The sequence below is a fragment of the Schistocerca nitens genome, chromosome 2 (assembly GCF_023898315.1).
Source record: "Schistocerca nitens isolate TAMUIC-IGC-003100 chromosome 2, iqSchNite1.1, whole genome shotgun sequence".
NCBI lineage: Eukaryota > Metazoa > Arthropoda > Insecta > Orthoptera > Acrididae > Schistocerca > Schistocerca nitens.
Genome location: NC_064615.1, coordinates 464,262,577 through 464,279,039, shown reverse-complemented (window position 1 = coordinate 464,279,039; position 16,463 = coordinate 464,262,577). Strand labels below are relative to the sequence as shown.

At 37.7% G+C, this 16,463-nt stretch overlaps 1 protein-coding gene across 1 annotated transcript in view; it reads left to right on the top strand.

The window, feature by feature from the left end:
• Positions 1 to 5,673, top strand: part of LOC126235099 (synaptogyrin) — a 65,793-nt gene extending 60,120 nt beyond the window's left edge. The window contains exon 5 of the mRNA XM_049943833.1: positions 5,651 to 5,673. Within this exon, the coding sequence (XP_049799790.1) occupies positions 5,651 to 5,673 (23 nt within the window). The remainder of the gene's footprint in view (positions 1 to 5,650) is intronic.
• The last annotated feature ends 10,790 nt before the right edge of the window (positions 5,674 to 16,463 follow it).

Here is a 16,463-nt window from a genome sequence, read left to right as displayed (position 1 = left end):
TAGCGCTTACAGTAGAGATTGCTAAGATCAACTTTCAGGATCTGTGACACTGAAGTTGGACAACTCTGTTCTGTAGCAAATGCTGAATACCTTCTCTCTCAAGTGTCTGAATGAACAACTTTAGCAGAAGTGGGAATTCCTCAAGGTAGGGGGTAGTAAGTGATCCTGTCTTTTGACACTACCTTCTTTCTTTCTATGACCTTAACAGATAAATTTATCACTTTCCATTCTTCCTTCTCTGGCAACAGCACCAGTTTTGCCTTTCCGTCTATCCATACTTATAAGTTTCTCTCAGTGAAATCCTTATCTTTTTCGCAAGTTTTTATCACAACCTGCTGTCACAGGATCACCGAGGCAACACACACATGATGATATGATTTGGAAAAATGGACATAATTTTCATGCCATACACACATTGTATATGACATCAGTATCTGCATGTTATGACACATCACATGTTGGGGAGAGAAGATAATGGAGGGAAGCTCATGCATGTAGTGTAACAGTCTGAAATATGACTTACTAACAAAAGTGTAATAGCAAAAGATAGCAGTGCCATCTAGAGAAATCAGTTAATTGATAACACAGATGCACACTCAATAAAACAAGATCATTTTATCAACTTTAAATGAGAGAAGGTGCTAAACAAGGAACAGGAATAGTGGACACTACAGTTAGCCTATATTTAAGTAAAATTATGTTCTATCAGTGTGAGGAGACATAAATGATCACCTGGCTATGAATTACAACATAAGTGTTTTATAAAATAAGTGGCAATGGAGAAAAGACCACCCTAGTATATTTTAAGGTATTGCTGTGCCTGTGTTATTCCGAATTACAATGCTATGTTCCTTTGGACATGCATGCATGTACAGCTGATGATGGTAGTCTACATTCGCAACTTTCTTCAAAGGATGAAAATGGCAATTTCAATCCTTGTTTTGTTATGTCTTGTGGAATTTTTAATGATAAATTGAGTTGTGTGTGTTGGCACAGATAATTTTAAATACAAACATAGAAGCAGATCCAAATGACCCCGAGAAAAGGAAATGAAATTGGAAATATTGTTACACAAAATTATACACTAATGCAGATGTGCTCTCATACAACAACAAACATGTAGGTAAAAGCAATTGTGTATAGGAAGTATGGTGTGGTATGCTTTAAAACTGGAGCAAAGACACACCAGAAGTGAAGGAACCCCTTCCTATCAGGATGTGAGACATGAAATCGAGGTACTGTGCAGACAGATTTTATACACTAAAGTGTATCCTGCTGTAGGTGATTTGAGGGAGTTGAAATAGGCAGGCAGACCTATAGAGATGCTGTACTACACCTGAAGTTGGGTGCATTCAAGAAAGTAATGATCTGTACCACATTTTGCATAGAGGAGCCTGGGGATTGATAGCAAACAGAGGGGCCTAGTCTTTTGGTTAAGTGAGTCCACAGATAGATAACCTGATCTCTTTTGGTAGGGAATGAATAGGGCACACTTTCATCTGAAAAGAAAAATGGTTGTATGGTATCTCCCCATAGAAAGGACTGAAGTCAATAACTGAGTTTTGAAAAGACATGTTGAGTGAAAATTGGTCACTTTGTTGAAGGGGTATCCAAACTATTTAGGAGAAAACAAATATACCCTGGAACCAATGTGTGGTTGTATGTTGGTTTTTTTCAAATCTGAGATTTGGATGGTTAAGAATGAGATTAAATATACTGCTAATATTCATTCACTGCTGTTACCTAACAATGTATTTCTGTTTAAATGAAGAAAAGACATACCACACCCTTATAAGTTAAAAGCACAATTAATGTTATGGAGTCTGTAATGGCTGAGCACAAACACAATGGTCCCCCCCAGAGGGCTCACCACTCTTAGGTGAGTTCATGGTTGGCTGCCATGGGGCCCCTGCCTTTGCAGCACCTTTTCCCTTCCTGTGCTGCATGTATATCCTCCTGCCATTCTTTTTCCCCTCCCTTTGGGAACATGTCTGGGATATTTTTAGAAATGTGTTCTGAAGTTTTAATAGCTTGACATCAGAACAGTCCCTCAACTGTTTTTTTCTTTCTTTCTTCATTCTCCATCTCCTATCCTTCTTCCACTTGAGCATCTTTGTCCCGTCTTTGTTTCTTCTTCCTCCCTTTGTGCTCCTGAAGGCCAGGCCATTCATCTGATGCATGATAGTTGACTGGGTAATGCATAATTCTCAGCCATGGGTTGACAGGTAGGGTTTGCACGTACCTCCTTGTACAGGCCAGGACCAGGGAGGGGAGCTATTATCTCCCCAAACTGCCAATTGGTTCCTTTGTCATGAGTGTGGGAGGTGTGACCTGAGGTGTGAACAATCACCTAAGGCCGGTGAGACCCCCGTCTGAGGGGTGGCCTCCAGTTGGAAGGAGCATGCTATCGGAGATGTTGGAAATCATGGGGGATATCAGTCTATGTCTACTAAATGTAAATGGAATGAGGCTAAAGATTCCAAGACTCTCCCAGCTGCACCTCAGTTTCTCATGATATCACAGACTGAAAAAGATCAGTCCGTTGCTACGGTTAATCCATTTATTATTCAGAAAGATGTTGATGCAGTTGCTGGCCCTGTGAAATCCTGCTCCCATTTACATAATGGCACTTTGCTTGTGGAGACCAATTTTGATTCTCAAGACCAACAACTGCTTACAACTTTGTTCCTCCATGATTATCCTCCTTGTGTTGAGACCAGTCGAACACTGAATTCTTCACATGGTTTTATTTACACTAGGCTGCTCTATTGTCTGACTGAGGGTGAAATCCAAACTTACCTCTCTGAATAGTGCATCACAGCAGTCAGTCAGGTAATGAAAAAGGTTGATGCAACCTTAGTGCCTACACACACTCTTTTTCTAACGTTTGATAGAGAAGTGCTTCCAACAAAGATTAAAGCAGGCTATAAAGTCATCATCGTCTGACTGTATATTCCAAAACCAATGCACTGCTACCAGTGTCAATGTTACAAACACACTTGAATGTACTGTCAAAACATGGCCAAATGTGTTACTTTATCTTTAACTTTTCCAGAGACTGGGAAGGTGAAGCTGTGGCAAGTCCGTTCTGTACGGAATGCCGAATACTCTTCTCCCTCTGGCACCACAGTGAAGTACTGGAACAGTGGGGGTCCTGGGTAGGGGGGTTTCCTGTCTTTGGGGTCTGTCATCTTTTCTTCTTCAACTCCAACACTCCAAACCTTCTATTTCATTTCTTACTTCTCATTGGAGTACCAAGCTATCCTTCCCTCTGTCCACATGCATATCTCTATTGCTGAGACCCTTCTAATTTTCTGCGTCAGCTTTATTAAGCGACTAAAACCTATTCTATAGGAGGATCCGGGGAACAAGCTAGCATTTCTGCATTATTAGATGTAACTATTTTCAGTCATACTATATTACAGTAGAGCATCGATTATCCAAAGTAATTGGGGGACATGGGTGTTCGGAAAACTGGTTTGTTCGGATAATCGAACTGTACGTGTTTATTTGCCAAAAAGAAGTACTGTACAGTAAGTTTATTCATAAAAACAGGCATCTCTTTTAGTATTGCAAAGTAACACACAAAGACAACTTCAGTAGGAATATATAGTATGTGGCACAGTTTATTAAACAAAAATATATACATATTACATACGCATTTTGCATGAACAATATACACAGTATACAAAATTAAAATTGGATAAAGTGGTTGCAGATTTACCTTCTTCTAACCTTTTAATAATCCCGTACTTGTCCCTCATAGAAAGGACAACACTTTTATGTTTAAGCATTTTGTATCGTCAAGTTCACTTCTTCACGCAGCAGCACACGAGTGGTCGTAACAGAGAACAGAAGGCGACTGTTTGCACCGTGAGAAGCTCTTCTTGGGGGTGTGCAATCCTTAAAACTGCGCGGACCAGCATGCCTCAACTCTAAGCTGGTGCAGCTGTTGCTGTGAACAGCTTTGATACTGCCGCTACTTCTACTGCCAGTGCCAAGCTGACAGAAGTGTGCTGATTGTTGAAACACAGCGACTGGCGGCTTGGCCAGTCAGCAGCGCCTTGTGAAGGCCCCATTAGAAGCAATGTTCCACCAGCGGTGGCCCAGTGCAGCGACTACTGTGGGAAACTTGGTTTGGGAGTGAGGGGGATGATGGACGGTAGGGTGGGAGATTAACAGGTGCGAGCGAGTACACAGTTCGGTTAAGCGGTCGTTCGGTTGACCGACGTTTGGATAATCGACGCTCTACTGTATTTGTATTGTGAGGAATGGCTAACTTACTAATATTTGTAATTATTGTGAGGAATGGCTCACTTATTAATATTTGTAATTATTGTGAGGAATGGCTCACATATTAATATTTGTAATTATTAAGAGGAATGGCTCACTTATTAATATTTGTAATTATCATGAGGTATAGCTCACTTACACAACTCTCTATATTTATCAATATCTAAGGTTGGTGTATGTAATTTTTTTTTTCTTTTGCTATGTACCAGCACTCAAAATTGTGAACACTCACTTATATGCAAGTATGCTTTGTCATGATATTGTCATGAGGAATGACTTGCTTATACTATTTTCTGTCACATAATCAATCTGTGGGGTGTATTATCTTTTCTTTTTCAACTCCAACACTCTGAATTTCCTATTTCATTTCTTACTTCTCATCAGAGTACAATGTATAATGTTCAACAGTATAATTGTCATGATGTACCAATTATTTATGATTCATTTATTGTGCATTCACACCTAAGTGGTGAACACTTACCAATGTATAATACCTAACTGTGTTTTGTCATGATGTACGAATCATTTATGATTCATTTACTGTGTATTCTCACCCAAGTTGTGAACACATACCTGTATATAAGGCCCAACCACATAGTTATTGGTGCTGTTTCAATTACTTATAAACCACAACCAATATGATGTATTAGTCACTTATGTCACTCAGAGTTATATGTAACTGCACTCTTATGTATCATTCTGTTAATTAATGTTTGAATGGTTGTAAAGGTGGGGAAGTGGCGTTGGAAGTGTCTTGACAAATGAAAAATAGTAAGATTGGTCAATGGTCAGACATTTCATCCCAAAAAGCCGTCTGCGTATTGCAAACTTCAAGATTCTCTACAAAGCAATCTGCATACTGCAAACTTCAAGATTCTCTACAAAGCAGCTGTGTACTGCAAACATCAAGACTGTTTACATTCATGTAAAGTACAGAGATTAGTGCATTTACACTTAGAAATTTTGTACTAGTTTGAAACTCTAAGTTACATGTTATCTCATACAGTTAAGAAATAACTTGTTCTTTCCTTGTACTATTGAGTAATAATTTTTGCATAATGATTCATAATTAATTTACGTTTTTAATCAAATATAGGATTTATCTCATACCAGAAGTAAAATGCTTGTTCCTGCAGTTTATTGCGAAGTATGTACTGTTACATAGAGCTGTCAGAAAAGGTTTTGTTCAACGTTCAGTTTCACAAATCCTTTTGGGGGTGTTGAAACATAACAGCCCATTAAGACCCACTTAAAACAAACATTTTCCAGTCTAATTCAGGACCACACATGTAAACAAAATATGTAACTCGTCTAGAAAAACTTATAACTGACAAAATAACTGTTTAATCTATTTCAGTTCAAAGTGTAGAAGCTCTGTAAATGAAGGGAATAATTCCCATGAAGGGAGCCTCTAGTAATTAATAAATAATGTAAATGTATTATTGTAATTTCTTATTTGAGAATTTATTCTCGAATAAAATAACAGGCATGTACTAGCTGTTCTGAAGTAAATAATACAATCAGATATGTATTTTCAATTTTTTTGTATAAATTTTAATTGTTAATTAATCAAATATTCATTTTAAACAATGCTGAGGATTGTTAAGGAAATATTAATAGTTACAGCCATGTTGGCAGTAAAGGTCAGGATTTTGTGTGATTTTGGACAGAAAGCATGTAGCTTATTGTGATAATTTATTGTAAGTATGTTACAACTAATTTCAGATTTGTCAAGATGCCTTTATTTTGAAACTGTAATAAATATCAAATGAAACACTACATTTGATTAAATTTTATTTTTACTTTATAGTAAAGGGTAGATCACATAACTAATGAGGAGGTACTGAATAGAATTTGGGAGAAGAGGAGTTTGTGGCACAACTTGACCAGAAGAAGGGATCAGTTGGTAGGACATGTTCTAAGGCATCAAGGGATCACCAATTTAGTATTGGAGGTCAGTGTGGAGGGTAAAAATTGTAGAGGGAGACCAAGAGATGAATACACTAAGCAGTTTCAGAAGGATGTAGGCTGCGGTAAATACTGGGAGATGAAGAAGCTTGCCCAAGATAGAGTAGCATGGAGAGCTGCATCAAACCAGTCTCAGGAGTGAAGACCACAACACCAACAACAACAGTAAAAACCTACAGTTAGTGTTCCAGGACTTTTGCTGTTACGGGTTACCAGCTATGATGACTAAAATTAACCCCTAAGAATGTTATAACGCCTTGGACCTATTGCTATTCCATTCACTGAAACTATGAAATTCCTGGGTCTCATGCTTGATAGGAAACTTTCTTGGTCCTCTCACATGCCTTACCTTACCACCTGTTGTATGTGGTCCTTCAGTGCCCTATGTGTCCTAAGCGGTACTTCCTGTGGAGCAGATCTGCCCATCCTCCTCTGTTTGTACCAATCCCTTGTCTGTTCAAAGCTAGGCTATGCACGTTTCATTTATGCATCTGCACATCCACCCATCTTACACCATCTAAAAACAATCCACCATTGCAGAATCTGTTTGACCACTGGCGCCTTTTACACAAGCCCGATTGAGAGTCTCTATGCAGAAGCTGCCGAACTATCGCAGTCATACCGATATGATGTTCTCTGCATGATATATGCATGCCGTTTGTCTGCCATACCTAGCCACCTGTCCTATGCTTCATTCTTCAATGACTCCTTTGACCACAAGTAGGGGGTATGTCCCTCTTCTGTGTTAGCCTCTGGAGTTCATTTTCGGCTATTACTCTGAAAGCTTCATTTCATGCTACCTGCCACTTTCCTGATGGGTGTAAACCCTTCACTACCTTGGCTTCATGCAGCAGCCCATATTCACCTTGGACTTCATTCATTTCCTAGGGGAATTACTCCAGATTCAATTTATCGCTGTAAGTTTCTCAATATTTGCACGGAACTTAGTGATACTAACTTTGTGTACACTGATGGCTCTAAGACTGAACATGGTGTCAGGTGTGCTTTCGTTGTTGGCACTGATGATTTTTTGTATCAGCTTCCACAACAATGCTGAATATTTACAGCAGAGTTCTTCACCCTGTATCAGGCCACACAGTACACTTGGCAACACAGGCTTTTCAATTGTGTCATCTGGTCCGATTCTCTCAGCACCCTTCAAAGCCACGGTGCGCTGCACACAGTCATCTCTTAGTGCAACAGTCCAAGAAAGCTTCCACTTGCTCACTCTTGAGGGAGCCACTGTGATGTTTATGTGGGTCCCTGATCACATCGGTCTAATGAGAAACGAGACTGCTGATGCTTCTGACAAGGCTGCTGTCCTTCTACCTCAGCCCGCTAGTTCTTTCATTCCTTCTGATGATCTCCATGTTGCCACCCATCAGCTGGTGGTGTTGCTTTGGTGTCACCACTAGTCTTCCCTTCATGGGAACAAGATCCGGGAAATTAAACTTCTCCCAGTGGCATGGCCGACCTCCTCTCTACATGAGGAGATCATTTTAACTAGGTTGCATATTGGGCACTGTCATTTTAGCCATTGCCATGTGTCAAGTAGTCATCCCCCACCATGTTATCCTCATTGTTATCAACCTTTGACAGTTCACCAATTCCTGCTCAGATGCCCTTGTTTTTAACCACTTACATTCTATTGTACGTTTTCTGTCTGAGTTATTGGTTGTTTTAGTGAACAGTGTGTGGGCTGTCAATCACATTTTATTTTTTATTCATTGTAACAGTATGGCAAAGGACATTTAATCTTTAGTTTGGGAACTCTGTTGTCTCTAGGGCATATTTTGTAGAACTTTCTCCAAGAGGAAGTGCTTATTCTTAGCTCTCTTTCCTTCGATTGATTGGGCTTAATATGTATGATGTGTTCACATTGAGGTAATAGAATCTATCTCCTCTGGTTCAAACACTATGTAAACTAGCCAGTATCGATTTTGTGTCATGCTGGCTGGGTATATAGTGCATGTCCGAGGCAAGCACTGGGGCTGACGGAACTGAGCAACCAGGAGGCGCAAGTGTCGTGCGCTGCGGCTGGAGCACAGTGTACGAGAGAGGCGAGTGATGGATGGATTGCCTCGGTGTTAACACGGGATGTTGATCTGCTCTCTGGCCCTCAGACGTTGGTTATGGGGCTTCGTTTCCATCTGCTGGAGTTTCAGTCTTACTGATAATCTTTCTAGTGAGCATCATTCCAACAACAACTGTGGTTATCACAAAAATTAAAGAATTGCGCAGGCTCGTTTGTCATATAAAAACTTTCTCAGTTCAGATTCAGATTATGATACTGGTGCTGCTCATTACTTGTCGTTAATTAATATTCTACTAAGCCGGGACTTGGTAATTGGTTGGGAAAGAGGCATTTTGGTTTTCATATGTGTATATCAGTGAATGTTCTTTTCATTAGTTAAAGAGAGATGTGTAATTGTTAAGGTTTTTTACTCGTAATTAAGTTGTGGGGTTGTTTTCTTAATTATATGGCCACTATTTTATTGTGTTTTATTTGCATGTTAAAGACTGCAACGCATGTATAAGGCCGTGGGTAAAAATGTTTCTAATAGCAGATTTCTGTGTGTTCCAGAAGGCTTTCTTGTTCTGGTTTCAATGTTTATGTACCTTGGCCCGGAGGAGTAGGCAAGTCGTGTGGGTCCATTTGGAGACCAAGAAGGGCATGTGTCCAGAGCAGGACTGTAAAATTCTAAATTGTATTTTCTTCCTGTAATTTAGCACTCTTATTGAGCTATAATTGTCTGAGTAGCTTATGCTTAAGTGTGTGGTAATTAAGCTTGCAGAAATTTTGCTGTGTTCAAGGGTTGCTAAGATAATGTTGAACGTTCAATAATTTTTAAATTGGGTAAATATTTCTTTTTAAATGCAATTATGATTGTGTCTTTTTAACGTTGAGTTTTTTAGCATTTTTTTATTTAAGGGAAAGGTAAACTTTAGCCTGGTTGTGAGGCGAGTTTCTTTCTGAGTTCACTTCGAAAGCCTTTGCTTAAATTTTTGGTGTTACTGAAATGGTTTAAAGAGAATTTGATAGTGATCACATTTATTTCAAAATTTGTTTGCTAAAGGATAAAGAGTGTAATGAATGTAAATTGTACAGCATATTTTTTTGAGTACCAAGGAATGTGAACATGTGCTGAGGAACTACACTATAATAAATTTATTATATGTGCAAACTTGGGCCTAATCCTTCCTTAATCGAAAGTGAGAGCCTGTCCTAAAGAGTTTAAGTCACCGCTACAGTGTAGTCACTTTTAACTCCTTTTTCGTCTTAGTGTTGTAAGGTTCTGACATGGGCACGTATGACTTTAGCTGTTTTGGTGCACTGAAACAAAACAAAACAAAACAAAAATGAACACAATGATGTAGTTAATTACTATAAAGATCTTCCATGCTAACTCCTTGAGACCAAATAAATAATCACACATGTACATTTAAGGAAAACATTCCATATATTTATTAAGGATAAATGAAACAGATAAGAAATTGTAATATGCTACCAGATATGTTACATTTAATTGTGAAGAGTGTGTTGAAGTAGTTTTGAGTGACATTTTTCATCTCAGTGTGGAAATGTATAGTGCAACTTTGGTTATTCATGAGAATAACCTGTGTTCCACTGAGGACACTCATCTTTTATGAACATTTTATGTAGTGGAAAAAAACCCATTTTGCACATGTCAGTCTGTGATCTGTGCAGTTGATGTGTATGCAGTGACATAATACAGCAGGGACAAGGTGCAACCTGGTGAGCACTATAGCACTTGTTGGATGTGGATGTTTATGCCTTGGTGATGCCCGTTGAAGGTGTCACAAACACCTCAGAGTAAACAGGCATTCTACAATGAAACTGCTTAACACAAATGGAGATTGTAAATCTTAAGTTGAGTTCGATGTGATTGGACATATTGATCAGTGTGTTTGAATTTATGAGTTACTAATATTTGGATCTTTCTTCATAATTGATGTAAGTAGTTGAAACAACACAGAAGATTATTGTTGAAGACATGTTTGTCATTCAGTAGCTTTAAATAGAGAGACATTCTTGAACAGCATAATCCTACCTGGATACAAAGTCAAGACGAATACTTTCATGCATGACTGTGGTACATAATAGCCAGACCAAAAGAACAAAAACTAAAAGGTGACCAAATTGGAAGAAGAACAATATCACCATATCACACCAACAGGTCCACCATGCATTATTACCTACTCATGGTATTACAGCCAAGTTGCCGCACACACGAGAGAAAACACAGCAGAGCATAGTAGTCACTCCATCAATATTTCGAGAAGTTTCCAAATAAAAAGAGAGCTGTTATTCAGCTAAGATCAAATACTTAACCTGTTTGTAGTAAAGCAATCATTTGAAAACTGAGTCTGTCAGACAGGATATGTTTTGTAATTTCATAGTTCCACTTGCATTTTAATTGGATTCTGTGTTTTTTTTTTTTATTTTTTAAAACTTACATTATTTTAAACTACATACCATCAGTACTGATCATGACTGATTTTTTTCTGATTTTAATTACTTTCAAGTTACTTCTGTTTTTAAATGTCTTATTGACAATGATGGCAGCAGAAATATATAAATTTTAAGGTAATAGAAGAGTTTTAAACACTCCTACCAATTACAGTGTCTACTTGAGGCATAAAGAAAACATTGTTCAGGTTTATTTCATGATAGAAGTTTCCAAATATATTATTGTATTTGGCTATGCTTAGTATTGATGTTGACATGGTATTATCTTTTCAGCTAATAATGTGAGTGTGAAATTGCTGGTAACAAACTTTAAAAGAAGGAGAAAGGTCCTAGCTGTTACATTTCAGTTCTCCATTCCTCTGCATTTGACCCACTGGAAATGCAATCAACAACTTGTACTATAGCATCAGATGTGGAGGTAAGCCTTGCAATATGGATTCCAGAAAGACTAAGTTTTCTCACCACATACTAAAAGAAGAAAACATGCAAAATAGTACTGTATAATAACAAAGAACTTGTATATTCTTAAATTCTTAACTTTATTTTCCTTTAAACTTACACTTTTACATGCATGGTAAAATATGTATGAAACATCCTATTCGATACACTTTTTCCGCCACATCGTCACTGACAGATGCACTAGTTCCACCACACCACCATGAACAGTGTATGACACTAGGGTGGAAAATTTGACACAGTAGAGGGGACAGTAAAATAGAATTATATCTCTTGGTTGTTTTGCTGGCAGTTTTGAGCACAAAGGGCAAGAGAAAATGTGGCCCAAGGATGAAAAGTAACTGTTACAGCAGTGCTAGAAACATATTACTTGTTGTTTTCAGACAGAACCAAAACTGATTTTTTTTATCTCTACAATCAGAGTTCACTGAGCTACTTGGAATCAGTCACATACAATGTGAAAGCATATTTTATTGCATATAGCTGCAGATGAAGCCAATTATTACGAAGTAGCTCTTGTAATTCTCAGTTTAACAGTTCGAATATTGTTTGGGATAGGTTCCCTGTTCCGTGTAGTAAGCATACTGGATAATGGTATGCGTATATTGCCCATAAAAGTAATGATATGATGCTAAGTATTACCTATCTCATGTGTTCATAAAGTGACTTTGAAGATTAGCATTGTTTTATACAGTTTGGAAGTTATGGCTGAAGATTTTTTTCTGTCTGAATCCTACTTGGCTAGCCAAGTGGGGAGTGATAGAAGGAGAAATATAAAGGATGCTATACTTAGGAATCATTAGATTTATTTATTTTTTATTTATTTATTTTAAATTCCATGGATCAATATTATGATTAATCACAAGGCTGTGGAATGAGTTAGGTTTACATCATTATAATGATCCAATAAACATATGTACAATAACAAAAAGGGTAGCAAATTGACGAGTAAGCTTATAAGTTGAAGTAAAATTAATAAGGTATAGTTCAAGTAAACATGACATAAATTACTGAGAATAAGTAAAGGTACAAAAAAAACTTTAATACATTGACTAGCTTAAAAAAGGAAGACAAATTATCACTAACACATTATAAATAGAAAGTCTCAAAACATAAATACAGAGGACAACACAAATTTACCAAAACAATCATTAATTAATCTGCATTAACTCACCATGAGAGTGGAATGACTTTCTTAATGTAGATTTAAATGCAGGTGGGACATTTATGTGGACTTCAATATCGAAAGGAAAAAAATTGAAAATTTCTTGGAAGAATAGTGAACACCTTTTTGTACAAAACTTAGATGTGTTAGATCCCTATGTGATTCATTTCAGACCTTGCATTGTGATCATGGTGTGGACTACTAAGTGTAAAAAGAGAATCATTATTAGAGACAAAAATTGTCAAAGAAAATAGGTACAGAGATGTGGTCATCAATATTAGGAGCTTACAGAAGAGTTTGTGCAAGAATATCTTGTATGAATGCCACTCATGATTGTAACTGCTGTCTTTTGTGCAACGAAGATTGTTTTGGCTACAGGCTGATGGCCCCAAAAAATTATACCAAATGACAAGATAGACTGAAAAAAGCCAAAAGAAGCAGCTCTGACAGCATTCAGATCACCAACAGATGTAATTATATGCAGATTGCCACACTGATGTAGAGGTTTAGAGTATGACAAGACCGAGTGACCTTGTCATCAATTAATTCTAATTGCCCAGGAACTTAGAAGATTCGCAATGTAATATATTTTGGTTGTTACTTCTTTGTCTTGGCAAGATGCATGAAATTGCGTATATTGATTTTTTTCAATATTTAGTGTTGGTCTATTAGACTTAAACCAGTGTAAGATGTCTACATGTGCAGCATTACATTTATTTTCTAGTTCACTGATGGTTCAGTTTTCAAGCACAGTAGTAGTGCCATCAGCAAAAACATTAAATTTGCTATCTTGTGCAACTTTGGAGATTGTTGATGAAGATAAGGAACAGTAAAGGTCCCAAAAGTGGATCCTTATGACACTCTGCATTTCAATGTGCCCCAGTCAGATGAAACAGGACAGCCATCAAAACCATTAAGTATTACCGTCTACTTTTTGTTGTGTGGATTTGATTCAATCCACCTACCGGTGTTACCATTTATCCCATAGAAACTGGCTTTTCCTAAGATAATATTGTGGTCTACAAATCAACACCTTTGAAAAGTCATAAAAAATTCCAACAGATAACATTTTGATACTGGTTTTTTATTGAGGATATTGTGAATGTCAAGGTGGTCTACAGTACTTATATACAATAGTTCCTCTAATAGTTTCAAGAAGGAACTTAGCAAAGGTATTAGACAGTAGTGGAGTAAATTAGTTTTTTGACCCTTTTTAAAAAGTGGTTTTATGATAGCAGACTTTAATCTCTCTGGGACAGCACCATGCTGCAAAGATATATTGAAAGTGTGACACAGAACTTGACATATTTGACCGCTACTGTGCTTTATAACCATAGATGAAGTGTTGTCAATATCTTCAGTATTTTTTTTAAGGCATTGATTACATTTTTAACTTCACTAATAGTGACTGGAGCTGTTCACATTGAGTCCTGTATGTTGTGGTCAGCTCATTAATATAAAATCATGGCAATACTTAACAAGCCCTTACAACACATATATTCTTCTGCAGTTAAAAAGTGATTGTTAAATACGTTAAAAATTGTTGCAGGTTTATGTACCGTCTTGTCATTATACGAGGTTGGTTTTAAAAGTTCTCAGAATCACCACGAGAAGTTAGCACTAGCGCAACAAGTTGTTCACGTGATATTCATTTGACTGTTACCTGTAAACATTTGCCACATCAGTGCTCTTGGAAGAGAGCTGTGGCTGTGATGTCGCTCTGTTGTTGTTCCCATAGAGTGATTTGCAAAGATAGAAAAAAATCGAGATTCAAGCAGTGATTAAGTACTTTGTAAAGAAAGGTATGAAAGCAAAGGACATTCATGTTGATTTCCAGAATACACTATAGGACTCTGCTCGTCGTATTCAACTGTTGCAAAGTAGACAAATGAATTTAAATTTGGTTGGGAGAGCTTAGATGATGTCGGCACAGTGGTTGGCCAAGACGTGTCACTACTCCAGAAATCATTGCAAAAGTGTACAAAATGGTCATGGAGGATCACTGACTGAAAGTGCATGAAATTTCTCACACTTGCCAAATGTCATCTGAAAGGGTGTATCACATTTTAACTGAAGAATTAGAAATGAAAAAATAATCTGCATGATAGGTGACCCTGCTCTTGGCGTTGGATCAAAAACGTTTGAGAATGGACATATTGGAACAATGTTTGGCCCCTTTTAGGAGAAACAAACAAGACTTTTTGTGCTGGTTTTACAAAACAACAGTCAAAGCCCTGGAAACATGCTGATTCTCCGTCACCAAGGAAAGCAAAGACAATTCCTTTGACGGGAAAGGTCATTTCATAAGTGTTCTGGGATGCCAAGGGGATTCTGTTTGTAGGTTATCTCCCCACTGGACAAGCAATTACTGGAGAATATTATGCTAATCTCTTGAACAAAGTGCAACAAAAGATACGTGAAAAAAGGCCAGGTTTAGCAAGAAAGAAAGTCATCTTCCATCAAGACAATGCATGCCTGCAGACATGTGTTGTCACCATGGCAAAATTACATTAACTAAGGTATGAATTGTTGCCACACCCACCTTATTCACCAGATATGGTTCTGTCAGAGTTCCACCTCTTCCCAAAACTGAAAATTTTTCTTGGCAGATGAAGATTCACTTCAAATGAAGCATTGATAGCTGGAGTTGACAACTATTTCGCAGGCCTGGAAGAAACTCATTTTCGAGATGGGATCAAGGCACTGGAACATCATTGGACCAAGTGTATTAATCTACAAGGAGACTGCATTGAAAACTAAAAAAATTTTCAGTGATATAATTACTTTTTTTCTATTCTGTTCCGAGAACTTTTCAAACCACCCTCATAGCTTATCTCTATGATATCTTTCTCTGTGATGCTCTTGTGGCTCTTACAACAATTTAGTGTTAACAGTCAGTAAACCCAAAGAAGAAATCCTTTTAGTTTTAGTTGTACACAAACTAAAAAAAAACATTGACCATTAAAAGAGGATGGCAATTTTGATAGTCTTTTAATTTTTTTTTCATTGATGGTAGATATCATCTACTTAATCAAACAGTTGCTGAGTGAGGATTAAGATCAAAAGTGGTGTGGTTCAGCTCATGACAACAGGGGAAATGTTGAATTTACAATGTTCAAGGTAAGCAAAGCAAAATGCTCAACATAATTTAAAACTCGAACATAATCTACAAACTCTGCCAGAGTGATCCCTTCTCAATGCCCCTCCCTAACAACACCAACATTCTGCAGAATAAAGGCCAGCCAATCACAGTCTCAGAACAGATTAGACCTAATCATTCTACCTACAGAGAAAGGTTCCACCACTGTTGTTATGAATTGCAGTGATTACCTGGTAAAAGGCCTCTTCCAACTTTCTGATCATCCACTTACGCACTATGCCAGAGTTATTCCACCTAAGGAGTCCAACATAACCTACAATCCCTGCTTAAAATGTTAGGCCCTTCCTATATTCTTTTCCCTGAATCTATTTTTCTCATCAGCCCTATGAAATCCCACACACTCACCTTCTACATGCTCCCCAATATCCACACTCCTGAAAACCCCATTGTAGTTGGTTACAGAGCCACCACTGTGAGAATTTTGGCCCTCCTTGACCAACATCTCCAACCCACTGCCCAAAATCTAGCATCACATGTCAAAGACGCCAACCACATCCTTCACTATCTGCCCACCATCCTCTCCCCTTTGCCTCCTGCTTTCCTACTGGTCACTGTTGACACCACTTCCCTATTGTAAACCCCTCTCAAATATAAAAAGTAGTAGATTGATGGCTAGATCTTATGACAAAGATGACAGTACATCTGTTTATGTGTCAGTGCTTGTAGTTATATGGCAAGAAAAATATGGTACATTCAATTTAAGAATTTGAATTCTGATACTTATGTGGTTGGTGCACCAGTATGGTTCTACTTTGTCCAGTTGTTTTCAAAAGATGTGCATTGGGTTGTTTAATAATTAAACTGGACACAAGATCTTTTCCATTTGTTTATTCCCAAAAGCCTCATTACTGCTGTATATCAATCACAACTTATAAAAACTCAGTTTGTTGTGCAACATTGTCAAGTGCCAAAGCATAACAAGCTGCTAG